The sequence below is a fragment of the Triturus cristatus genome, chromosome 4_1 (genome assembly GCF_964204655.1).
Source record: "Triturus cristatus chromosome 4_1, aTriCri1.1, whole genome shotgun sequence".
In the NCBI taxonomy this organism is placed as follows: Eukaryota; Metazoa; Chordata; class Amphibia; order Caudata; family Salamandridae; genus Triturus; species Triturus cristatus.
Genome location: NC_140585.1, coordinates 818127321 through 818154881, shown reverse-complemented (window position 1 = coordinate 818154881; position 27561 = coordinate 818127321). Strand labels below are relative to the sequence as shown.

The 27561-nt window shown below is 45.1% G+C and overlaps 1 protein-coding gene across 2 annotated transcripts in view; it reads left to right on the top strand.

The window, feature by feature from the left end:
• Positions 1-27561, top strand: part of SAXO6 (stabilizer of axonemal microtubules 6) — a 621602-nt gene that overhangs the window by 176194 nt on the left and 417847 nt on the right. For both annotated transcript variants that reach the window (XM_085653468.1, XM_085653467.1), the window contains exon 7: positions 22667-22797. In XM_085653468.1, coding sequence (XP_085509594.1) covers positions 22667-22797 — 131 coding nt within the window. The remainder of the gene's footprint in view (positions 1-22666; positions 22798-27561) is intronic.

The following is a 27561-nucleotide window of genomic DNA, read 5'->3' as shown; positions in this document are numbered from 1 at the left end:
AAAATTCAAACAGGGTTTGAGGCAAAAGTGGGACAAAATAAATAATGATGAGGAGGGACCACCCAAAGGGCTGACAGGTCTAACAGTGTCTATCTGGACCTCACAGTCATTTGGGAGACGCGGGGGCGGTCCGTGGAACAGGTATAATACAGACTTGTCCCAGTTGATGGCATAGCCAGATACAGAGCCATATACAGCGCATATGTTAAGTAGTGCATGAAGTGACCTCGTGGGTGAGGCTATATATAATAACACATCATCCGCATACAAGGAAATGCGATCTTCCCAGTCCTCCCTCCATTTCAACCCTCGAACCATGGGGTCCCATCGTATCCACGCCGCCAGCGGCTCTAGAACCAACGCAAACAACAAGGGTGATAATGAGCAGGCCTGTCTTGTACCTTTCCCCAGGGTGAATTCTCTCGATATGTGACCATTAGCGACTACGTGCTCCACCGGCTCCGTATAGAGTAAACGTATCCATGAGCAGAACTTCGGCCCGAATCCCAAATGTTGAAGAACCACGAAGAGGAAGGCCCACTCCACCGAATCAAATGCCATCCGCGCATCCAAGGATAGGACCGCAGCGTCTTTCTGAATAGTGTGTTTCCCACCTATTACGCTCTGGAGGCGTCTAAGATTCAGGGCTGTGTTCCTACCAGGCATAAAGCCAGATTGGTCCAGGTGTATCAATATACGGAGATGGGGAGTAAGTCTGAGTGACAGTGTTTTAGCTAAGATTTTCCCTTCGGCATTGATTAAGGAGATAGGGTGATAGGACTTGCAGTCCTCCGCCGATTTCCCAGGCTTATGGATGGCTACAATGGTTGTTAGCCGCTGGTCTCTAGGGAGTGTCCCTATTTCGCGACTGGCTTCGAACATTTGTAGCAAATATGGGGCTATCTTGTCCGCTATGTGTTTGTATAATTCCATCTGGATTACATTAGGACCCGTGGTTTTGCCAGATTGTATTTTGGAAATAGCCAGTTTGAGTTCATCAACTGTAATGTCTGCTTCTAGAGTTTCGGCATCTTGAGGCGTGAGCCGCGGCATATGAATATCATGAAGGAATGCGAGCGCTTCTTGTACAGTGGTGTTATTTGTGGAAGTGTATACTTGCTCATAGTGTCGTGCCAGTGTGTCAACTATGTGTTGCGGGTCGGACGTGAGTGCACCGTCTTCAGTTCTAATCTGCGCTAACCATTTACGCGCCCGTTCTTTCTTGTCGAGCCAGGCAAGGAGTTTACCTGCTTTGTCTCCTGACTCAAAGATCCGATGTTGGACCGCCTGCAAATGAGAGTGAGCGGCAGCCTCGAGGTGTTCTTTATATTTTATTTATTTATTTATTTAGAAAGTTTTATAGAGCGCGAACAAGATCCTTGCGGATATCAGAGCGCTTTACATAACAGCAGCCTGTAAGAAGAACAAAAAACAGAGATAAGCAAGTGAACAAACATATAAAAACCATGATGAGGGCAAATATAGTGGTATAGAGGAATTACAACATGGTGCTGTCACATAAGACAGGAACTAGCGAACTCAGTTCTGAAGGGAAAGAGCTCAAGTAAATTTTGCCATGAGAAGCGCTTTGACTTCTTTTTTGAAAGCGGCGGAGGAGGCATTCCGTCTGGTTTCGGGGGGAAGAGTGTTCCAAATTTTGGGCGCCATCCCAGAGAAGGATCGATTATATGTTTTCTTTTTGTTGAACCTTTGAGGTTTCAGTAAAAGGTTTTCGGCACTCCTGGAAGTCCGTAGACCACCAGAGATTGTAAGTTTCTGCGCGAGGTAGCTGGGAGAGTTGTGGTGTAAGGCTTTATGAGTCATGCACGCCACTTTTAGGTGGATTCTAGCTTCAAATGGAAGCCAATTCAAGGATTTTAAGTCAGGGGTGATGTGTGCAGTTCTTTTCGTGCCAGTGATGAGTCTTGCCGCAGCGTTGATAGACGCTCTTAAGGGTGCTGTTGCGGCTTTTGGTAGTCCACACAGGGAGACGCTTCCGTAATCCACACAAGGGAGAACTAGCGCTTGTACTGCCAACTTGAGGTCCTCGATTGGCAGGAAGGGTTTCAGCTTCCTTAGGGTACTTATCTGGAAATTAGCTCTCTTTGTGGCGTTACTGATGTGTTTTTGCATCATGAGATTGTTGTCGAGAGTGATCCCCAAGGATTTTGCAGAATCCACGATAGTTGGTTGTACGTTGAACGCGTAGAGTTGTTTGATCAGGTCATGCATTAGAGGGATCTTGGCCGGTGGTGCTATGAGGAGGAATTCTGTTTTTAATGCGTTGAGTTTGAGATGATTTTCTGATAACCAAGACTGGGTGATCATGAGTGTGGAGTTGAGCAAATTAATGTCCTCTATGGAGTTGATCTTGAGGTATAGTTGTGTGTCGTCTGCATACATATGAAATTGAACATTGGATGTTTGCAGGATTTCAGTGAGCGGTTCCATGAACAGGTTGAATAAGGACGGTGAGAGTGCGGACCCTTGCGGCACCCCAAGAGATACAGGGGAGGCATTGGAGAGCGCGTTGTTAACCTTGAATTTTTGGGAACGGTTATGCAGGAAGGATGTAAACCATTTTAGCACTGTGCCAGACAGACCCATCCTATGCTCCAGGAGATCTAATAGTTTCTGGTGTTTGACCGTATCAAAGGCTGATGAGAGGTCTAGTAAGATGAGTAAGCACGAACCATTCTGGTCAAGGATTTGTAGCGCATCATCAAGAATGTGTGTCATGGCCGATTCAGTGCTGTGACCCGCTCTGAAGCCTGATTGGTGTTTATTTAGTAGGTTGAAGTGATCTATGTGATTGGTCAGTTGTCCGTTTACACATTTTTCCAGCAATTTGGCCAAAGTGGGGATATTGGAAATGGGACGGTAGTTGTTGAGGTCAGAGGGGTCCGCAGTGAGTTTCTTTAGGATAGGTGAGACTTGGCCTACTTTGGGGGAGTCCGGGATGCAGCCTTGTTGGAGTGAGCTGTTAATGATTTTGGTCCAGAGTGGAAGGAGCCACGGTGAAAGGGCTTTGACTGCATTAGCCGGGAGGGGGTCAGTGAAATGATTGGCCGGTTTCAGGTTGTTGAGAATCTTGCCTAGGTCGTCTTCAGTGTAAGTCTCAAAGGAAGACCAGGCTGCCTTGTTTTTGGGGAAGGCCTTAGGGGGGAAAGGCATGGGATGGGTGTAAATAACGGGGTGATTACCGTATGAGTAGCAGTGTGTAGTGGGCTGTCATTAAGGAGGTCCTTTATGAGGTTGTCGGTCTTCAGATTGAAGAAGGTGGAGAATTCTTGACAGTTAGGTTGTGGGCGATCTAGGTCTCGGGCCCGTTGGGGAGCTTCCTTGGATTGACTTTTGACAAGTTCGAAGAGCTTTTTTGGCCGGTTTTTAGCTTGGTCAAGTTGGTGTCTGAAGAAGTCAGCTTTAGTGCGTTTAATTTTTTTGTAGTATGCATTTCTCTTTTTCCTAAGGAGTTTGAGGTGGAGAGCCGATGGGACTGCTCTCCAGTTGCGTTCTGAGGATCTGAGGGCTCTTCGATCTTCATTAAGTAGAGCGTTGTACCAGGGCTTGGAATCTTTAATGGTAGCTCTCTTAAGTTGCAGTGGGGCGGCCTCATTTATTATCGAGGTCATGGCGTCGAGATAGTGATTCGTGAGAAAATGGACGTCAGAGGTGTTTACAGGGGGCTGGAGCAGGTTATAGCTGGAGGCGGGTAGTGAGTTGGGGTTGATTTTTTTCAAGTCTCGTTTCCAGATCTTTGGTTTTGTGGGTTGCGATGAGTTGAGTTTAAAGGTTTCTTTGATGTGAAAGGCAATAATGTGATGGTCAGACCAGTCGCATGGGTGGATCGAGTCCACCTGGATGACGTCAGCTTTGGAGATAATGAGATCAAGGGTTGATCCTTTAATGTGAGTAGGACTACTGCAGGATTGGGTGAAGGCTAGATCATCCAGGAAGTTTTTGAAACTGTTGACCCCTGAGTCATTAATGTCATTCCAATGGAGATTGAAGTCACCTAGGAATATTTGGGTAATTTGCCGCCCGTTGTTAGAGGAGATCAAATCCATGAGGTGTTCGATGAAAAGGAGGTTGTCTCCTGCGGGATGGTAGATGATGTGGAATGAGCAAACAGGTTTGCCCTTGCAGCAAATGTTTAGGCATAAGTATTCGCAAGATGTGAAAAATGGCGAAATGGCTCTGTTTATGGTGATGCTGCTGCGATGTATACAAGCTATGCCGCCCCCTATCTTGTCCGATCTATCGAGTCTAATGATGTCGTAGTTAGGAGGGACGAGGATGTCGAGTAGTGGTGTGGATGAATCTGTTAGCCAGGTTTCCGTAAGAAATAGGATGTCAAGCTCCTGGGAGATGATGAGGTCAGCTATGTCGGCAGCATGTCTGGAGGCTGATCGGCAGTTAAGAAGAGTGCATTTCAGATGGGGTGCAGAGAGGGAAGAAGAGGGATCTGGAGGTACAAGGATTCTTCTAAGGTTATTAGCACATACTCCTCTGTTGTTGTGTGTGGCGGGTTTGCGAGGGTTGAGGGGGATAGTCGGGATGGTAGTCTGAGAGGATGGAAGGGAGTTGGGGAGGTGGGGTCGTAAGAGTGCAGAAGAGAGAGAAGATCGCTCTCCGAGAGTAAATTGGTGGTGCGCATCGGGCGTGTACGAGTGTTGTGGGAGGGAACTGTTTTCCAACATGGAGGGGGCATTTTAGAGGCAGGTGGAATGGGGTCCAAGTGCCCGTGTGACTTATATGACTTAGATGGTGTGAAGCGCTGTGAATGTCTCGACAGCATCATCTTGAACGAATGTAACTCCGCTTTAATTTGGTGCAAGGTGATCATAATTTCGTCTATTCTGGGGTCTGATGCGGATGAGTGAGATGTAGGAGGGTGTGTTGTGTCAGTCGGAGGCTTAGTGGGGGGTTGTAGGGTTGTGGATGCTGCCAGTTGTACAGGAATGAGGAAAGGATGGAAGGTGGTTTGTTCAGAAAGGAGCGTAGTAGCCAAAAGGGGGGGAGGTGAGACATTATTATCACGCAGTCTCTGTGGAGGGGGGGGACAACGTTGAGGAGAGTAGGTGTCAGGTGAGGCCGGGTCATGCGATAGGGAGGTGGCTGAAGGGAACGAGTCAGAGGGATAAAGATTGTATGGCGGGAGAGGAGCGGAGGGCTCCAGAGGAATGGATTCCTCCTCTGAGAGGGGCGCATAGGTTGGAGCAGTCGTGCCGGGCCGTAGGGTTAGTGGGTCAGGTGCAGTGTCGGGGGGGGTATGGAGGGGAGGGGTGCTCGTGGGGGAGGGAGAGCTATAAGGCGATGGTGTTGGAGGTGGCTGGGGAGTAAGTGGGGTAGGGGAGATAGAGGCACCAGGTGTTGAGGGTGAGGTTAAGTGCTGAGTGTGGGAGAGGGGGGTAGGTTGAGTGGGGGAAGGACTGGAACCAGGCGGAGATGGTGAGAGGTTATAAGTAGGGATGGGGGGGTTAATCCAGTCTGAGTTGCCACGGTCGGGGGGAGGAGAGGGCAGCTGTGATATAGACACACGGTTTTTAATGGTGGGGAAGATGGTATCTAAGAGTTTAAGATTATGATCCGAGGCCTGAATGAGGATGGTGCCGTTATTGTAGATAGTGATGGACGCTGTCGCATGAAATAGTTGGGAGGGGGAAATAACGAAGGCAGTCCCGTGTGCAGTTTTCCTAGTAGAGGAGATCGTGAGAGAGGCTAGGAATGCTTTTCTCCATTGGGCTCTTCTCTTAGTGTGGAAAATGAGATCTGTGGTAGTGATTCCAGTTCGAGGTGAGAAATAAGGGTCCGCGAAGAGCGTTTCAGGGTGAAGTTTAATAAAATTATGTTTGAAGCGCTTGGAAGATTGTTTAGAAAGGTTAGGGGGATAGATGATGCAATCTTGTGTTTTAATCATCTCCTTTTCTTGAACATCTTTTACCAAATCTCACAACTGCATTTGCAACATACATGTAACACAAGGAATTGCACATCTGGGTTGATTATAACATAGTTATATAAGGTAAAAATAAATAACATTAAAACAAAAAAGTAAGTAAAAAAGATGAACAAAGGGGTTGATTTTGAGGTTGATGCAGAAGGTGCCCTCACTTTAAAGAGGTCAGCCCATCTGATTTACAGCCAGACAGACCTTAAGTATGTGAGTGTCGCAGACTACTCCATCTTCGTCACTTAAATACTCCTCCGGTGGCTTGACTGAGTAGGGGCTGTTGGAGTTTTAGCCTTTCGACCACCTGCTCGATTTAGAGTGGGCAATCTTATGGGCAGTTTTTCCTTTCCCACACTGCCAGGAAATTGTGGCGGCTAGGGACAGTAAAAACATTTAAATGACCCTCCACACTATATGTGGGGTGTTCATTAGTTTTTATTTTTTGAAAAACAAAATCCTGCTTTAGAATTTTGATTTTGAAAAACCATGTTAAAGGTTTGATGGGCGGCCCATTACAGCCAATGTTTAGAGTAGTCAGTAGAGCTGTGTGACAACTTCACATTTGGTGGGCAGAGGACCCTCTGTATGGCGGAAATAAAGCTGTCTGCCAAACCAATTGACCTACCTCCACCCACTTAACTCTAAATCAGATCCCTAAATACTATATCCCTATATTTTTTAATTATCTTCCCGTCCAGGGCACATGATGCTGTAGAAATCTACTTGTCCCATTTGGTGCAAAGCATGTGATTTATCAAGACACTGATTATGCCACTTCTCTGATACACCAGACTCCAAATATGCCAGGGCTCTGCTTATGTCAAATCTTCCAATCTTGACATTCTCTGTGTATGAAGAGGCTAGTCTTATATTTTTGTTCTGTTTCGTTCAGCTTTCTGATCATAATAGAGGTTTAAAGATGCCAGTGTTTTCCTTATGCAAGATTTTGGATTACAACAGAACCCTGTTCTCTTTCTTACATTATCTTCATAGGAAGTATCTTGTGAATGCCAATAGCTGGACAGTTGGACTTGTAAAAGTATTGACTGTTTCAAAGAAGTTGAAATGAGATAGATGTCACTTCTCACAAGGCGGGTGTAAAATATTTTCCATAGTAGTAAGAGAATATCTCTGAAAAGAGTAAGGGCCCGATTCACAGAATTAACTTAAGACAAAATCCTAAACTTACTACCATTTTGGTATTCACAGAAGGCACTTACTCATTTTGGTATTCACAGAAGGCACTTACTCATTTCGGTATTCACAGAAGTTAGGAGTCCTAAGTTTAGGACTCCTAAATGCCTTCTGTGAATACCGAAAGTCTTAAAATTAGGATTTCTCGCAGTTTAGTAGTAGTATAGTTAGGACTCCTAACTTTAGGACTCCTAAATGCCTTCTGTGAAAACCGAAAGTCTTAAAATTAGGATTTTTCTCAATTTAGTAGTAGTAAAGTTAGGACTCCTAACTTTAGGACTCCTAAATGCCTTCTGTGAATACCGAAAGCCTTAAAATTAGGATGTTTCTCAGTTTAGTAGTAGTATAGTTAGGACTCCTAACTTTAGGACTCCTACATGCCTTCTCTGAATACCAAAAGTCTTAAAATTAGGATTGTTCTCAATTTAGTAGTAGTAAAGTTAGGAGTCCTAACTTTAGGACTCCTAAACTGGGAAAAATCCTAATTTTAAGACTTTTGGTATTCACAGAAGGCATTTAGGAGTCCTAAAGTTAGGACTCCTAACTTCTGTGAATACCGAAGTGAGTAAGTGTCTTCTGTGAATACCAAAATGAGTAAGTGCCTTCTGTGAATACGAAAATGGTAGTAAGTTTAGGATTTTGTCTTAAGTTAGTTCTGTGAATCGAGCCCTAAGGGTTCAGGGGAAGATGATGCTACACAGGTAGAATGGTTCCCTGTGGAGAGAAAAAAAAGGAAAGATAACATTTGCAAGTGCACTTGTGTGTTAGAATTTTCTGTGAGGCTTTATATATGTGTTTTTGCTTTTGCGAATATGTAATGCCCAAGAGTTTGCTAGGGTTATGCCTGGAAAATGCAACTGTATCAGGATTCCAGGCATAGATCTGGAAACGTTTCAGAACAAAAGCACAGGTGCACCACACAACAGAACTTGATCAATAAGGACAGTTATAAAGTCCATATCCAGAAAAGAGAGTTCTTCAATTTTTTCTTTTTATTCCATTTCCATTTCACATAGATAAAACACAGAGTTCAGGTCTAATGACTCAACACACAGTACAGCCGACGCATTACGTCCTAGTGCAGGACTTCTTCAGGGCACTAGATGATGGTGGAGTCAAATACTTCCATGAGCTAAAAGGTCATAAGATTCCCTGCTAGTGAGCGCTTTCCCGTCCGGTATGTTATTATATCAAGAATTAGAGCCGTCTATATAAAGGCCACGACCAAATAATGACTAAAAGGCACGTCCCACAATGGTGATGTCGAACACCGCCAGGTTATGTTGCGATGGCGTTCAAAGCAAATCCTGTAGGAGTTTATCTTCAGATTATCACGCGAAAGCCTAGAAGTAAGAGAGGTAACACCACTTAATGAGGGATAGGCTTGTGCAATAAGTAACACCGCTGGACCTATAATACATACGAGCAGAGGGGACGTCCTATTGCAAAACAACTCTTAAGTTGCAAACCAAGTAGGCAGGAAACCAACAGCCGAGATAAGACTGTCACGGTCAACGGGAGCGCTGGTGAACGTATCAGCAACCGAGATCGGGAAACGTTTCTGTATTCCTGAACAAGTTAAATCTGCATTCCAATGTGAGGTTATAGACCTTCTAGTGCCTCCTTGACCCCCATCCCTGACAATTTCCTAGCCTTGTTGCTTAGTATAATAAGAGGAGAGCAGCAGTGGTGAGTGGACTAATTAAAAGCTGGCTGTGCAGCTGCATCACACCTCCAGCTCTTGATTTGCATCGTAGCACCTAGAGCTTTACCAGGCTCAGCATATGCGCATCTTTGTCCATTCCCCTTTACTTTGCACATGCCCTCATATGTGCTCACCACCTGTCACCCTCATCCCAGTGCCTGAACCGGGCTCGCCACTGTGTTTCCCTGAATCCTCCCTTACGTCCTGCCAGAGACATACCTCGTCCTGTGGGGTGTGTGCACCAGCCCATTGCAGCAGGTAGAAACATTTGCAGCACCACAGGTGAGCATCGGTTTATAATTTATTCCCATAGTTGGAAAGTTTGAGTCCGAGTCTAGACCTGAATGCAGTGTGATGTTCCTTACTTAACTGGCAATGGACAAGCCATCTGCCATTGATTACAGGGCCATTTTAGTAGTATTAAGAGGAGCTATCAGACCCATCAGAATTATGAGTTTTCATTTTTTACAGGGAGATTTTGGCTGCTTCAAATCTCTGTGTAAAACTGTGTGGCAAAATGCAAGAATCTGCATGGAAACACTGATTGCTGCATGTTATTGCCCCAAAGCATTAATCCCTTGTATTCCCAAGTTACCAGGACCTAGGGTAACAGTAAAGGAAATTACCAGCAATTTTCAGCAGCAGCGCCTCTGTTATGATGGGTGGCGACACCCACCCAAAACGGCAGGAAAGGAAAAATGAGATGTCACTTGTTTTAGTTCCACTTTCCTGCCGAGTCTTGGGGGCGGTGCATGGGGGATTGACAGCACTTAGGGGAGTGGTAGTGCACTCCCTTCACTACGCATGAAGGTTTGGCCATCGGTCTCAGGCCAAATGTGAGAGCAGCTTCAGGATTGGCCACAGGGCATTCTGGGAGTCTGTGCCAAAGAAGAGAAGGCAAGGAGTGCGACTCGTGCGGCTGAAGGTACGTTTAAAAATAAAAATATTTGTATTTTTTATTTTGCCCCCCTCCCTTCACGACCCCTATGCCCTCTCTCACCCCACCCACCTGCCTCTCCACTTGTCACAAACACCAGCCGCTACTGGCAATTTTATTTGGCCCTTTGTCTTCATGGTACCCAGCTGCAGGACAGAAAGAGAGGTTCAGTTTGGCAAACCCTGAATACCTGTCAGTAGACAGCTGAAAGTGAGGAAAAGGAGGCCTGTGGCCCATGTAATTCTGGAAGGAGGATAAAGGAGCCACAGAGCTGCCAGATCCGACCAATGTTCACATAGAGTGAGGCCTGAAACCTCAACAAGCATACAACTTGAAACTCATCACCCAGGAGTAATGACAGCGTGACACCAAAGACAGATCTGCAGAATAAACAAAGTGTCAGCTGCCAAAGATCAGCAAGATTCACAAAAGTTGCCGGTGAGAGATCTCCAAGAACACATATGACTTCACAAGGGAGGAATAAAAGCATGAGAGCGAAGACATTGTTGAAGGTTGAACAGGGGCAGAGGCCATCTAACAGAGCTCAGCATCTGCCACACAAAGGGAAATCTGGGATGTCACAGAGCATCCAACATAAAACTCATCACAAGAACTAATCTCAGCATGAGAGCAAGTTAGAGCTGGAGACTAAGTTGTGTGTTACCTCCACTGTCGCAATAAGTAGTAGCACTGCAGCGGAATGCCTAGGATCTCAGAGAGTACATACCATGAAACTCATTTCATGGTAGTTCTAGTAGAAGAAATACAGGACTGGAGATTGTATCAGCATCCTCGCAAGGCGTTATTATGAATCTCAAACGGCACAGAAATAGATAAAACTGGGGGCTAATGGTCTTTGACAAGATGTGCAGCCTTGCATTTAGGGGATCCCAGAATATACAAACTATCACAAGAAGAGCAAAGAGAAAGCATGGAGACTTAAGCTGCTATAGTTTAGTTGACCTGTTTCACTGTACCACACAAGTTGAAATCTGTGAAACTCAGGGAGTTCAGAACATTCAAACATGTGACAGAAAAGTAACAATGCTGTATCGTTAACACCCTCCACAAAAGGGGCTTGGGATTCTCACAGACTGCCTGTTGATGAACTTACCATAGCGAAGCAATCCTAGCTTGAGATCAAATGCAGAATGGAGTTCAAGAAGAGTATATGGGCAGCCAAGACAAATCAGTGACACACACACACAAAAAGCACAGGCTGGAGAAGTTAAAAATTTTGCAGCATTTGAAGGGAGATAATCCTACTGTGAGACAAAAGACAGAAAGGAAGAAAAATATTTTCTAGGGCTGAACCTGGTTACTCTGCAACATCTACCTAAATGGCAGCCTGTAAATCCTGAGGGATGGTGTTGTCACAGCTCAGGAACGTTGGCACTATGGGAGACTTGGAGATCGCAGAGTGCCAGCTGTAAAACTCATTCCAGTGGAGAAAATGTAGCTTCGAGGAAAAAAGAGGGCCTGATTAACAAAGATATTTGCATGAAAATTGGCTGAACAGACAACTCCTGGGCTTTAAGACAAGGGTGACCTTGCAATAGAAATCCATTTGATCCCACATAATACCCTCAGCAATATAATTAAGGAGTAAACAGCAACCAAAGTATGGAAACTAGGCAGTTCCAGGTACTTTCAGCCTTGACAGTGTGAACACAATCAGGAACATCAATTTATGCCAATTCACGAACGTCTCCTAACCTTTCCCACTCTAGAAGCCATCTGTGATGTAGACCGGGCAAAGGCTGGAGTAAATCCCTTTTCAGGTTGGGTAGGGGTTTGGGACTCCTTTAAACATTTTGTATGTTACTCAAAAGGGTTTCTTGCCAGGAAAATGCTGAGAAAACAATTGGGGGGCTACGTTTGTATCTCTACCAACAAATAAGATACTTGCATATAATCAAGGAGCATTCTAGGAGAGTGGCAATATGGGCCAAATTGTTTCATTTTACAAATGAGTACATCTTATTATTTTGTAAACATTGTCGGCAGTCCAAGCTGAGCTTTCAGTTTACTATATTGCCTTATAGTACTCAACCTAACAGTAAAAGATTTGTATTAATGAATGATATATTCTACGTAGAACATCTTGTATGTCTGAATGCATGTCTTGCTGTAGCCGCAGAGGATTCCTGTTTTACCTGACTATTAAGTGACATGTTAAACTCGCTCCCCATTGTCTAGCAATGAAGATTTGTTGTCCTTGAACCCAAATAAGATGTCCAGCAGAATCAGCTGTAGGAATTTAACACCGCTGTATACCTTGCACTGGACCTCTAGACTTCCTTTGGATAGTGGATCTACCCAGACAAGACAGTTCAATGGCTGACTAGCATGTAGATGGGCATCAAATTAAGTTTTCTTATTCGTTGGACATTGCCTTCAACATATTTGCGACTGAGGTATTGGCCTGCCAGGTCCCCAGTTTTCACTACGTCCAAAGGCAATTGTTTCTCCTTTTTACACTTAACTCCTTGCATGGGAGAGGCCCTTCACCAATCAGACGTCATAACCATCTGAATTCTGTCCCTTTTTTTCTGATTTCTCAGCCCACCTTCTGTGAGTTAACCTAGGTCCCCTCACTGCTATGTGCCAGGTCTCGAAAAATCATAAAATTGTTACTAGACCTGTAGGTCTAGTAACTTTAATAGTCTACTCCTCCTACCAATAATGTACTTGACCCATAAACGGCTTTCAAATAGTTTATTCCCTGGCAAATGTTTTATTTTTTTGAGCCACCTTTTTTTTCTTTATCACATATGGGAGCACTTTCAAATATGTGAGTTCAGCGTTTCTGCTGTACATAAAAACTCTTTTGTTTGGTTAAATACACTAGACGTTTGCTCCACGTATAATAAAAATCTACCCACATACAGGGTACACATGATCTCTGACTTGCCTCTCAGTTCATCAAAAACCATTGCCATCGGGGCAGGAGTGTTTCTCAGTATATTTAAAAAAACTCACTTTTAATAAATATTTTACTAAAGTCTAAAGTGGTAGCGCACTGTCATTTACAGACAGTAACTTTCCTACTGAAATGGCCAAACACTTTCCCATTAACATGCAGTTTTACTGATAAAACTATATAGTGTATAACAATAATCTGTGAAAAATGGATATCAGCAAACGTTTTTATCATTTGCACATCGCCAATTAGTGTTCTGATTTGTTGTCATCCTATTACAATTATTTTTTCATCAAACAGAATTACAAAAAATGGTCTCTCATAACTACTGAAATACATTTTGAAATGTTTGTACAGTTCACTTACTAGCACATTAAATGTTGTGTGATAGAATAATAAAACTGACACCCTACAGCCTTTCATTTCATACTCTTTGTACATCATGGCAGACAGTTCACTTTATAAACTTGTGGAACTCTGCAGTCAGAGAAAGAAAAGTAGTTGTAAGAAGATGTAAACTGACTTCTGACCTGGACACCCTATCGGGTGATTAGCCGTGCTTTATAAATCCTGATTGATTGATTGACCTCTGTCTCTATACACAGAATAAATGTGACAAGATAAAAACATGATTTAAAGACATTTTTATTGCTCCTTTATTTTTTGAGTGAACGTAACACCTGTTATATGTCGGATTGCGAGACTGTCAAGTAGGCCCTAAATATAGCTGTGCCTGATAAAATCAGACTCATTATAACGAGTGGGTGAATAGATTAGTGGACCTGGCTTACCTTATTTTGTGAGTTTTACAGACCCAGTTTGCCATCCACCAGTGCAGTTTTGTGACTGAACATATTATTTTGGTGACATTGTGTAAGATTCATATAGACATTGTAAGATCAAGCCAACAGACAGTGCAAGCTAGATGATGCGCTGCCTGGTCGCAAAGGACTGAATTTGAGCTTAATAAGAACTTACAGGTGCTTACAGCCCACCCATTGATTACCCTTGGTTGCTTCTTATTCAATGGTTTTTCTTGTCCCAGCGTGTCCACCTTGTGTTTGTGTCCCCCTGGTGCATCGTCTTTTACCATCTCCCTGATTGGCTGTCTTCTTCCTTCCATGGCGCACTTTTATGAAACTACTTTTTTTTGTTTTGCTTAATAATATTGACTGCTATGATGCCGCCATACCCATTGACACTCCTCCCATTCACCTAGTCTCCACCAGGCTCACCTTCACTCCACTTGGCCATCCTGGTCCCACTGCTTCCTGCCTTAGTTCCCTTACACTTATTCTACTGGCGTTCTTCGATGTCTGCGGTTCCAATATGGTATCAGTCCGTACCACTCTGTACAGCTACTGCTGCATTTTGCTTCTCAACTTCCCTATAAAATCATTGAAAAGCATTTAAACTCCCAGCTGTCTAACCACCTGGTAATCAACCACATCCTTGATGCAAATTAATCTGAATTTTGTTGAGGCAAATTAATTCAAAAGTGGTCCTTACTTTGAGTGCTTCAGGAAAAGTCAAATGGTAAAATACTACGATACCTTTTCCAGCAAGGTTGCAAACAGTCGTCACAGACCACTGGCCATTGAAGTGGAAGAATTAAAAGCAAATATTTGAGTAGCCTATTGCACAGGTCTTTGGCATCATAAAGGCTGCCTGCGGTAAGGCCCCATCAATTCATGGTACATATAGACCTTGCATCTTTCATTTAATTTTCAGTCTTCATATAACAGTAAAAATCTGACCAATTATCATTGAAGTAATCTCTTTTCATTTAAACTGTCCAGTATTCACTAATGTATTTTCCAGGCATCATGATGTTTAACTTTTCATTGAAGCCTTCATAGGAACTCAATCTTCTTAGGTGATGCTGGCTATGAGTGCTGCAGAACAAATCAAATGATAAAATGCCCATTTAGCTGCTCTTACAGTAAATGAGTAATCCATCACTGCAGACCACTGACCCCAAAAGCCTTACGTTTCAGAGGCACATAGGCATATTGTGGTAGTAGTTAAAAAAAGCAGAACATTTCCCAGGAACTCCTTGTCACTACTGGTGCCGAGGGGCAACCATGTTTCTCTTCCAGGGGATACTCATCAATAGTCATGAGCACTGAATAATACCTGCCCACATGCGGGACCCCAAAGCATATTTAAAAATACATATATATCTGTATGTTTAGACAAACAAGTACAAAGTGCTTCCAAAACATACATATATACATGTACACATACATAAACATGCAGCCTGTTATAGTTCCAATAGGCTAATATGCCAAAATTACATGGATTTCCCATAGAATGAAAATAATTCTACATATAAATATTGTAATAGAGAACATACGCTCCAATAGTGTTCCAAGACAGCTCTTAATTTTCAGAGAAAGAAACAGGTAGTAGCAAGCAATTAGCACATTGGCTGCATACATGAAGAAAACATCACAGTATTATAAAAAACTGGCACCTTGCTTTTAAGGCTTTCAAGAACCTGGACATCATGCCTTTAAGACCTCCAGGAGCCCCCTGCTCCCATCATGCACCACAGGTGACAGTCAGGTCAGTTCTTTTTTTAGCTCCTTTCTGTGAGGATCCTGGAGCTTGAGCTCGTCAGTTTTTGATTATTTCTAGTCAGAAATTGGTTTATTTCATCTTTATTCAACATTGTTGACTGCTGATAACTGTTTTCAGTTATTTTCTGACACATTTAAGAACAATTTTCGGTCACAAATGCCAGCTTTATTCAACAAATGTCCTTCCTGTGGGAAGAAAATGGCAAAATCAGACCCTCACTCTGTGTGCATCGTGTGTTTGCCATCTTCACACAACCCAGAGAAATGCTATTACTGCCAGCAATTCTCCAGAAGAACTCTGCGTGACAGAGAGAAGATTAGAATTCATGCCTTGCTGGAGACAAGAAAAGGACATTTTAAACGTGGCATTGAGAGCAATGCTGCCTTCAAAGAGCCGTCCTCTCAAGAAAAACACAGAAAACGGCGTCGATCCACTTCCCCAGCGTCAAAAAGGAAGCAGATTCCTGATTGTTTGCCGTCGGAGTCGAGATCGACGTCGAAAAAGCAAGTAAGGCATGCAACAACATTGAGGGACAGATCGCCGTTGAAGCGACCAGAACCTCTGTCGCCGAAAAGTAAGTCGACGTCGAGGCATACTACTTTGGGCTCGAAGTATGTTGGTCCTGAGAGACCTAAGACGACGACGAAGGTCAGCGTTGAGAGGTTCGGCGGTGAAGACACCGCCGCAAGCCTCCAGGCGGTCTGCATGGAGGACTCCGTCGCCGTCATGACTATCGCCGCCAAAGAGGTCACCGTCACAGAAAATCCATAGCTGGTCGATGTCGAGGACTCCATCACAGTCCCATGGACAGTCTATGTCGAACAGACTGACGTCGATGACATCCTTGCACAGACAAGAGTCCTCAAGTTTTTCCCCGCAGGAGCGGTCGATGTTGAAGGCAGCTCATTCCGTGTCGTCGGCGAGACATCAAGGGAGAAAAACCCTGCGGTCACTTCAGGAGAAGTGCCAGAAAGGCCAAGGTCGACGCCGAGGACCATACGTTCGACGTCGAAGGAAGAGTCATCATTTTTTTTGTTTTTAAACAAATTTTATTGAGGTATAAAAACATAGCCACAGTGAAGAACCTAACTAGGGCTGTAAATGTACAAATTTAAAATCAAAATCAGCACTTAGCAGGATACTACATTTCCACATTGCATCATCATTCGCCGGTAAACAAAGAGAAAAAGAACCCCCTCCTGACGTGGGGTAATGTGATCAGAAATGGGGTTAATCGCCCGTAGCCCACCCTCCGTCCTGCAGTAAGAGTCAGTGAGATCTACTAGTTGGTATCTCTCCGGCCATCATCTATATCATGTAACTCTAACAAAGCCCCCTCCCCCCCAACCTTAACTAACCCCTCCTCCCTCCCCCACCCCAGGCATGCCTCTGAGTTAATAAAGTTTTTGCTGCTAGATCTGTGGACAGGACAGTGATGTTCCGTGGCCTATATATTCCAGACCTCAAGTTTCAGTGTCAGGGACAGATGTTCTCCCAGGGTCGCCCCGTCCTATCTGCGCTCTGCTCCCTAGTCGATCAGTGCCTCCCAACATCAGTTGTCTGCTGCTGGATCCCCTCGTTCTGGAGTGCCATCAGTGTCGCCAGTTGAGTGTTTTACCAGCTCCACCAGCGCCACCCACGCATGCGCCATCTCCGGGGATTTGTCACTCCCAGTTCGGCTGGCCATTCGCAATCTACAGTTCCCCTCCGCTTCCGCCCATTTCACTAACTCCCTAGACCATTGCGCTAAGTTGGGGCCATTCTTTGCCCTCCAGTGGCTGGTGATCTCCCTCTGGGCCAAGACCAGCCCCAGGTCTATAAACTTGCTGGTGACTTTGGTCCTGGCAGTATGTGGGAACCAATGCAACAAACAACTGCTCGGTGTCAGTGCTACCCCTCTCTCCGTTGCCACCACTAGCACAGACGTCACCCCCCTCCAGTACTCTCCCAGATGTGGGCAGCCCCAAAACATGTGGAGGAACCCTGGCCCCTCTAGGTTACACAGTTGACACGCTGTTGAAACCCCGAAGTATTCATTCACCTTACCTGGGGTGAGGTACACCCTATGCAACATGTAAAAGTGGATTAGCTGGAAGCGGGCATTCCTAGAACACTTCCAGGCCCATTCTACCAATTCCCCCTACTGCTTCTTCTTAATGGGTTCACCCAAATCCTCTTCCAACTTGAGACGCAGGGCCATCAGGGGCTGTCTCAAGCTGTGGGTAATCCTCCTGTAGAGGCACGTGACCGCCTTAATCGTTCCCGCCGCCGTTACTACATATTGGCAGGCCAGTGAGGTCTGAGGTTCCGCCATCCCTTCCCACCTTCGAGGGAAGGGTCAGCATCCCCTGGCATTAACATCATATAGATTACACCGGAGGGATCTCCGGTTCTGGAAGAGAAGACTCCTGTCAATCTTTCCCCAAGATGGCTAGTGAGCATACGACACTTCAAGGTTCCACACAGAAGTCCGAGCTCGGATTTCTCCAGAATATTCTCTCCCTCCAGAGTCTCAGGTGGACCTCCTCCTACTGCATCCATGAGGGCTTCTCCACGCAGGTCCCCGAGAAGGGCTAGGTCTCCATCAGCTCGACGCTCACGATCCAGGACACGGGGCGATCAGGATCTCGTCCTTCTTCCTCACCAAAAAGGAGACAAAGGTCACCGTCATGGTCCACGTCCTCAAGGTTTTCCATTAGAGCCTATTCTCCAACTCTGTCTGCGACGCCTTTATGAAGTGTTCCCAATTGCCGATATAGGGACTTTTAATAAGGTTCTATGCTGGGGTGCCAGAAAACTCAACATTAATATGTTGGCACCGACAGTCTCTACATCTGTCATTTTTGAAACCCTGCATCACATATCCTCGTCAAAACCTTTGCACCTTTTAGTTCTAGGTCTGCTAAAACCAGCGATGCAGACTTTTCTGATTCCGGCTGTGAGAAGTTGCCCTGATATATGATGTCACTAGTTCTAGTGTACAGCTTGTATCAATCCAAACAACCCTTATGGTGATTGGTTGTAAAGTCAACCTTATAGACCAGCTATCCTAGTGGTAGCATGGACAAGAGCAGTCTTAGGCTAAACTCTGTATGGCATGTGACGCCAGCTGTTATACTATTACAATCCCTTGAATACCAAATGAAAGGACACCTCACCAAGTATATATAAAGTTAGAATGTATTTATTCTAGCATATACCCTCAGCACTCTTTATGAGGTCAGAGGTCTAAGTACAAACAATTTCTTAAGTAGCATACGTTAAGTTACACAGGAAAATACAGTTAGGCCCAGGGGCCATGCAAACCATATACTAAGAAAGTTGTATAAGTACCACGTCACAAACAGGGAGTAGGCCTAGGGCCTAGGGAATCGCTGGGGCTACTCTACCCTACCAATAGTTAGGAAGTGGGAGGCCCACGGGAAGCGTGTGCAGTGTGGAAACACACACGCAGGTTACATTACAGTCAATGGGAATGTAACAGTTAGAAATAGGAAGAATAAGGACACTTCCGAAGTAACTAGGAGGAAGCAACTAAAGACTTAGACACTTGGATAGTCAATATCCACTGGAGCACCGGAGTACTCGCGTTACCTCACCCACCGGAGACGGGTGCATAGGTGTGAAGATGTGTCTGGTGTCGTCGCTGGATCCTATGGATGCCTGAAGAACAGATGCTGGCAGGCGGCCAGGAGGAAGATGTCCGGTGGATCCAAGGATGGATCTTGAAGGAGGAACACCTGCAAGCAGAGGGGACAAAGTCTGGGGCACTAGCCAGTGACCGTGTGGAACCAGGAAGGAACCAGGCGATGTCGTGCAGAACACAGGTGATGTCTTGAAGCTTGTCTCTGCAGCTGCGTGGACCAGGAGGTGTCGAGGACGACCAGAACCAGGGTACGAGCTGTCCCACGAAGGATCTTGCTGATGGCGGAGTCGACGTCCCGATTGGAGTCAACAAGCCTTGGCAAAGACAACCCACGCGGAAAGGGAAATTCGCTCCAGGTGCAGACCAGGAAGGTCTGGGGTGCTTCTCTTTCACAGGGAAGCAAGGACCAGTCTGGAGGAGCCAAACCAGCGGTGGAAAGTTAAAGGTTCGTTGTCACGGAGGCTACTAGCCAACGGGCCAGCAACCGGACAGACGCGTCGAGCAGGAAAATGCAGAAGGGCCCCACGCAGAACTCGTGGAGTGTGGAGGGCTGATCTTCGGTGCAGATGGTGCTCGGGGTTGGGGCTTCTCAATCCCCAGAGCACAACTTTGAGGATGCCTCAGAAGCTGCGCCGGAAGCTACTCGCCAATTTTCCCAGGTAGCCGGTCCCACGTCTCTCGTCGCCTCCACGGATCTCAGCTCGGCTGTGGATGTGGATCAGGGTCGGAGAAGTCTGGAAGTCAAGGTGCTGGTCGGGCTCTGCAGTCGGTTCCTCGTAGAACTTTGGGCAAAGCAAACGGCAGGTTGCTTGTTGGTGCCTGTTTGCACAGGGTGGCCACTCCTTGGCCACAAGGGAGATTCTTCAGTCCTCTTGTCGTCGAATGTCGAAGGTCCAGAGTTTCGTGTCTAGTTTCAGTTCAGGATAGTCCAAAGTCCTAGGGACTCAGCTCCCACTCTTATACTAATCTGGGGGGCTGGGTTACCTGCTAGGTCCCTCCTATGGGTGGGACCAGGGAGGGGGGTGGTAACACCCCCTTCCCTTTGTCCAGTTTCACACCAGGGCTGAGGCTGGAGTGCCCTAGCACCGGTTTTAACCGGTCTATGCATGGGACACCTTGTGTGCCCCAGGCAGTGTCTTGTTTCTTTCATCCCTCCCTGCCCCAATACACTAAGTCCTGTCTGGGGCGGTGCTAGCACCTCCCCAGCCAGGAAACCTATTGTCCAAGCCTCCCTCGCTGGAAGGACTCCCAGCAGCAGGAGGTCAGACTTGTGTCTGTGGCAGCAGCATCCATTTTGTGATGCTGGGGCACTGGTTAACTTTAACCGGGTAAGTAGGATTTCAACATGTCTTCTCCCTCTAGAAGGGGGGAATGCTATCCTCATTGCCAGAAATGGTGTGGGGGTAGTTGTCCAAAGTGTTAGACACCTTACACGACATGTTTTGATAAAGCCAAACCATAGTTACCATAACCGCAAGGATTATAAGGCACTTTAAGAGTATATGGTGGGCGATATCATAGAACAGCTATAAGGACATGGTTCCGAAAGCTGCAGACAGGCTCAGCTCATGCTAGAGCACCATCTCACATGTTACCAATTACTCTGCCTCCAGGATTGTTAAGGCCTGCCATAGGAGTGGCTGACAGGTTACCCATGTGTCTATATATGAGGTAGGTATAGGGATACTACACCTAAGGCAGGGGTGATTACACGACCTTGCCCCAGCTGAGTGATCAGCCAGTTGTGTCATGATGGGAGGCCAGCCAGGGGTGGCATAATACATGCTGCAGCCCCTGGTAGGCCTAGGGTACACCTATGCCCTGGGTACCTAAGGTACACTGTACAGGGCCCAATAAGGTGATCCTTACCAATTGGGTTATGCACCTAAAGTGCATAGTATGAATTTAGAGAGAGAACAGCTGGGCTGTGGGTCTGATTAGCAGGCCCACAGCCACATCTAAGTCGAAAACCAGTAAAGCAAAAGCAAAAAGTGGGGGTGACCATAGGAAGCAGACCCTACTCTCCTACACCGGCTACCGTGGGTTCAGCTCCCCCACGTATTTACAAGAAGTACAAGACCCCAGATAAGGATCAACTTTTCCTTTGATCGAATCCCCCTCCAGACTCAGCCATAGTGGCGGCAGCCAGAAAGGCACATTCAGTGACAACCTCCTCCTCAGTTCCCCCGGAAAAAGACAGTAAAAACATGGACTCTCTGGGCAATAGAATGTGTAACACTTCTGAATCAATGATGAAGGTGGCTAGTGCTTCCGCTATCCTGGGGAGGTATGACAGATCACTCTGGGACTCCTTGTCACGGTTCACAGAAAAGCTGCCAAATGAAGATCGGCAAGATTTTCAAGAAATCCTGAAAGAAGGTGGCTTTGTGGTAAACCATGTTATTAGTGCAGCGGCAGACGCATCAGATCTGGCTGCCCATGGCATCTGCTCTAGACGCACAGCCTGGCTGCGTCTCACAGGGCTGATACCAGATGGACAGCAAAGAATTGTGAATCTCTCTTTCAATGGCTCCTCTCTTTGGAACTCATGCGGATGATAAGATGTCCAAAATGAAAACCGAGTTGGACACTCTAAAAGCCGTTGGATTGGAAAAGCGAAAGAAATTTCGACAGAAGTTCCGTCCCTACGACCAGAGCTCCTTCCAGCAGAGGGTTCAAACCCCTCACTGGTCCACTCAGCATCAAAATCAACCGAGGTCTCACTACCACCAGAGAAGGCCTGGGAGAGGAAGGGGAGCTTAATATATGTTTATTTGGCCTGCTCTGCGTTTGTTTTTCTTTTTCATAAACAAACTCCCACACCTGTATTCTGTTTCACAAAAAGGAAAAGACAGTTTCCTTGACTTAGAGAAGTTTCTCCCTGCTAATGAGGGTAAGTGTGAGTTAGTCAGGACCGTTTCCACCATGCCTCAGAATGCAGAACCACACAGGAAAAGTGAGTGAACGTCACTTAGCTATACACAGGAAGGGACGGCATCTATGTGACCATGGACACGGTTGCAAACCAGATGATCATTCAGGTCAAGAATTTCTGCCAACAGAGCTAGCTGAAGCTCTGCCAGCGGAAACCCAATGGTGGCCCCAACTCTTAATGAGATGGTGGAACCACATGGTTGCCAGTGGGGCATCCTGCCATTTGTTGGCAGATGCCGCATATCTGACAATCTCTAAATCGCCACCTTAGCCTTAAATTTATTAGCCGAAACCAAATAGTAGATTTGCAGCATTGCAGCACATTGCTATACAGTTGCACCCACAGACTGGCGTTCATTGGAGTACAACAAATGAGAAGAATGTAGTGCGCCCCCACATCTGGCAAGAGCAGTTAACAATCACCCCATTTCTCCTCCAGACTCTCCCCAAAAGGATCCCAGTGACTACACTACCAGAGGCCTTGGTCACATTCTTCGTTACCTGTAACCAGATACTGTCTACACTATCAGTGGCCATAGCTGCATTCTGCGTTTCCTGTAACCAAAATTCTGTCTGTAACTAGAAGAGCTTATTTGTGACTCATGATTTCTTCTTTCTTGTTTTGACGGATTTTGAAACCTTGTACAATTACAGAAACCTATAATGGGACTAATTAGCCAATTGTTATAATTATTTGTTATGTGGTTACAGATTTTTGGATTGTACAACTGCTGATAATTCATTATGCACATAAATGTTTTAACCTGGTTTATCTTATATCCTTTCCTTAGAATAAAAAGGAAGAGCTGAAACCAGAGGACAACTCGGCAAAGGAAAATACTCCTACTTTAGTACAGAAGCAAGCTAATCAGAAAAAGAAATTAAAGGAGCATTATCTACAACTTGCACACAGGGGATCCCGGTAGGCACATTGTTGTCATTTTAGTGATATGGACATTGGAAGAGTTTACAATATATTTGGATAGAAGATAGTGTTTAGTTTGTGCTGGTGGTTGACCAAGAGCAAGTGGGATACGTGGGAAGAGATAGATAACAAAACAGTGACAAAAGGAGAAAGGAGGGATGTTAAAGATCATGCAAGAATGACCTAAAGAGAAAGGTACAGGGTGGTGAATGAAAGAGTCATGATTTATAATCAAAACTAGGCAACCTTAGTACTAGCAACCACGGCATTCAACAATGCTGGCTATTGGTTACTAAGAAAATCTTGGGTTCCTTACACTTTGTTTATTTTACAGATTAAACACAGAGGCATGGTTCGTAGAGTGTTTTGGAAAGGATTGCTGATTTACAAAGTTGAATTAATTCCAGTGTGTTTGATTTGTGTCGAGGTTAGAAGTAAATTATTTGTTATTTAAATTGCTATGGTCTCGTTTGGAGGTACTGCCTGAATGGGTGACAATGTATGAGTGGAAATTTGCTTTGCAAAAGTGGAAATCAGAACAACGGTTCTACTGCCTTGACTGATTTCTTTTGTAGCTCCAAAAATGGCCTGTTGTAGTTGCTCATCCATTTTGTTTGGCCAAGAAGGTTGATGATGGTACAGCCATGGGGCTGAGAAACACTGTGTGTTCTATGTCTTGATGTACAAGTACCACTATTTGTCTCCATATCACAGTAGTTAATTTGCATAGAAACAAGCCGCTTACTTATACAGATCTGTTCTATAGTTTGTTTCTGTTTGCTTGACAGTCTTGTGTTTTGGTTATAGAGAATGACACTGTATAGAAGTTGACGGTTCACATATTAACAGCACCACAGGTTCGCAGGTGATTCTGGGTAGGGAATCCTTGGGAGATCCATTCAAGCCATACCTCCATGGGCTCCCCAGAGTGTCAAGTTTTCAGAAATGTGTGGGTTTGCTAGGTTTTCCTTAGATGGCCTCGAGTCTGGGGCCAAAAAACCTGGTGTCCCCTGCAAAACCACGTTGTTTTATGATAAGTCATTTTGAAGTCTCCGCAATATGTTTTGGGCCCTTGCCTGTCATGGTTACTTGACCCACCCACACAAGTGAGGTACCATTGTTATCGGGAGACCTGGGGGAATGCTGGGTGGTAGGAAATTTGTGTCATCCCTGTGATCCTACAACTTTCCCACAAGGAAATGTGAGAAAAATTAGATTTTTTCAGCTAAATTTGAGGTTTGCATGGGGGTCTGGGTAGGGAAACGTTGGGGTATCCATGCAAGCCATATGTCCCTGGACTCCCCAGGGTGTCTAGTTTTCAGAAATGTGTGGGTTTGGTAGATTTCCCTAGATGGCCGTTGAGCCTGGGGCATAAAACCCAGGTGCCCCTTCCCCTTGCAAAACCAGTTTGTTTTGTCAAAGGCAATTTTGATGTCCACAATACGTTTTGGGCCCTTGCCTGTCGTGGGTACTTGACGCACCCACACGAGTGGGGAACCATTTTTATCAGGAGACTTTGGAGAATGCGGGGTGGGTGGAAGTTTGTGGACCCGCGCAGATTTCAGAACTGTACATCACAGAAATGTGGAATAAATGTGTTTTTTGTTACAAAGTTTGGGGTTTGGGAGGGATTCTGGGTAACACAACCTGGTGAGAACCACACAAGTCACCCATCCTGGAATCCCGTGGGTGTATAGTTTTCTAAAATGTATAGGTTTGCTAGGTTTCCCCAGGTTCCGGCAGAGCAGCTAGGCATTTTGCAAAAAAGGGTCGGTTTTCACTGTAAAAATGTAGTGTGTCCACGTTGTGTTTTGGGCCGCTTTCTGTCGCGGGCACAAGACCTACCCACACATGTGAGGTACCATCTTTATCGGAAGACTTTGGGGGATGCAGGGTGGGTGGAATTTTGTGGATCCACGCAGATTCCAGAACTTTCCACCACAGAAATGTGAGGAAAATGTTTTTTGTTTTACAAAGTTTGAGGTTTGCAAGGGATTCTGGGTAACAGAAGCTGGTGAGAGCCACACACGTCACCCCCTCCAGGATTTCCCTGGGTGTCTAGTTTTAAAAAATGTATAGGTTTGCTAGGTTTCCCTAGGGGCCAACAGAGTTAGGGTTCAAAATCTATAGCTAGGCACTTTGCAAAAGAAGGGTCAGTTTTCTCTGTAAAAATGTGGTGTGTCCATGTTGCGTTTTGGGCCGTTTCCTGTCGCAGGCACTAGGCATACCCACACAAGTGAGGTGCCATTTTTATGGGAAGACTTTGGGGAATGCGGGGTGGGTGGAATTGTGTGGGTCCACACAGATTCCTGAAGTTTCCATCACAGAAATGTGAGGAAAATGTGTTTTTTTAAACAAAATTTCAGGTTTGCAAGGCATTCTGGGTACCAGAACCTGGTAAGAGCCTCACAAGTCACCCCATCCTGGATTCCCCTTTGTGTCTAGTTTTCAAAAATATATAGGTTTGCTAGGTTTCCCTAGGTGCCGGCAGAGCTAGGGTTCAAAATTCCACAGCTAGGCACTTTGAAAAAAAAGGGTCAGTTTTCACTGTAAAAATGTGGTGTGTCCACATTGCTTTTTAGTCCTTGTTTCTTGTTGCGGGCACTAGGCCTAACCATACAAGTGACTTAGGGGAACACAGAATTGTAGAGCAACTGTTATTGCCTATTGGCTTTCGATGCATTTCTGCCTTCCAAATGTAAGACAAATGTGGAAAAAGAAGTCACTTTGAAAAATGTCCTATAATTCACATGCTAGTATGGGTACCCACAATTTCAGAGATGTGCAAATAGCTACTGTTTCTAAATTCTATATTTTGTTGCCATTTTGGAAATACATAGGTGTCTTTGATACCTATTTTTCAATCTTTTATATTTTACCAAATGAATTGCTATATATCCAGTACAAAATAAAAAACCATTGCAAGACGCTGCTCAGTTATTGGCTGTGGGTTCCTCAGGTTCTTGGTGATCCTGAAAGTCCTATATATCCCCACAACCAGAAAGATCCAGCAGATGTAATAGTATATTGCTTTTAAAAACCTGTCATACTCAGAAGCAGTTACAGGTTAAAACGTTGGCACAAATGGCTGTTTTTTTTCAACTTATTTTAAATGTTTCTTATTTTTAACAGTTAGTTTCTATTAAACAACCTTGAAGTCTCTACACAAATGCACCCTTGCTGAATTCAGAATTTTGTCTACTTTTCTGAAATGTATAGCTTTCCAGGATCTGTTATTGCTTCATACCCATTTCTACCACTAACTGAAAGGATTTTGCAAGTACACAAAATAGCAAAAATAGGTAGTCCCAGTAAAATACTAAAACTGAGTAAAAAGGTTTGGTTTTCTGACAAAAGTCTGTCAGTCCCCGAAAACTGGGAATAGGCTGATTTCAGCACCACAAACACTTTGTTGATACCATTTGCAGGGGAAAAAACAGATGCTTTCTTCTGCAGCACTTTTTTCCCATGTTTCCCCCCAAAAACAAACTTTTGCTGTATTTTGGCTAATTTCTGGGTTTCCTCTAGGGGAATCTCCAAACTCTGGGTACCTTTACAATTCCCATGATGTTGGAAGAAAAGGACGCAAATTTGGTGTAGATACTTTATGTGGGCAAAAAGCTACATGGGCATAAGCGCAAAGTACCCCAAGCCAAAAAAAGGCTTTGCATGGGGAGGGAAGGGGGCCTAGCAGCGAAGGGGTTAATAGTACAATGAAAATGGGTATCCTGCAGTGCAGATCTTATATAAGTGCTGTGCAAGACAGCGTGAAGATTTCATACAACAGTAATTACTTTGCCATTTCTTATGAAAGTGCAAGTATGTAAGTTGGGAGGCAAATAAAGGAAGCTGTACCTGTCAGTGAAATTCATTTATCAGTCGAATCCCACCAAGGACGTATGAGCAAACACGCTTCCAATAGCCATGAGTTTACAAGAACAGCTGTGGTTGTCAGTGCGGTTGAGAAATGTACTTATTATTTTGCACAAAAAGAACGAGAGAAATCCATCCGTAACCAATGCAAGAGGAAATAGAAAAGCGTAGGGACTGCCCTGCTGGGCTCTTGACGATCCTGACCGGACGGCCGAGTCTCTCAGTGCAATGAAGATGAATCATCCACACGATGCTGCAGCTCAGGAACAAAATCGGCCATCAATCAAAGAACGCCCTCCTGGGCTATAGGAACTTGACAGTACAGCTGTGCCTGTCAGCAGAACGAAAAGGGCAGACGACTGCTGAAATGCACACCCACAAACCTTCAACCCAATGCTGGTGAGAAAGGCAGGACGGTTGAACCTGTCAGTGGTGGTGATCGGCTGATGTACCCTCTCCTACCGACAGCAATGTCCGTATTCGCCTCACGGGGATGTGGTAAACCGGACAACATGCAGGAGACCTCCAAAGAATGTAGGCTCACATGGAAACCCCAGGATAACGCTGGTGTTCTTACCATGATGGCTGCGCAGTTTCCTGGCAGAAGAGGCAACTCTTCATGAAATGCTACGGCTCCCCCAGAACCACTTGGACGATACCGCACAATTAAGCAGCAGCCACAAGCACCTCCCCACTATATTTTAGTAAGCTGGAAAAGTTTCAGTATGGGGTGCACACCGTGTAGAGTCTCTGGGGATGGGCTGGTACACCGTAAATTTTGGCAACCGCAGTAAAGAAAGTCCAGCACAATATCGGAGATGTAACAATTAAGACAAAGTACGATCGTAGGAAGAAAATGAAGCACTCTCACCGTGAATGATGAACTAT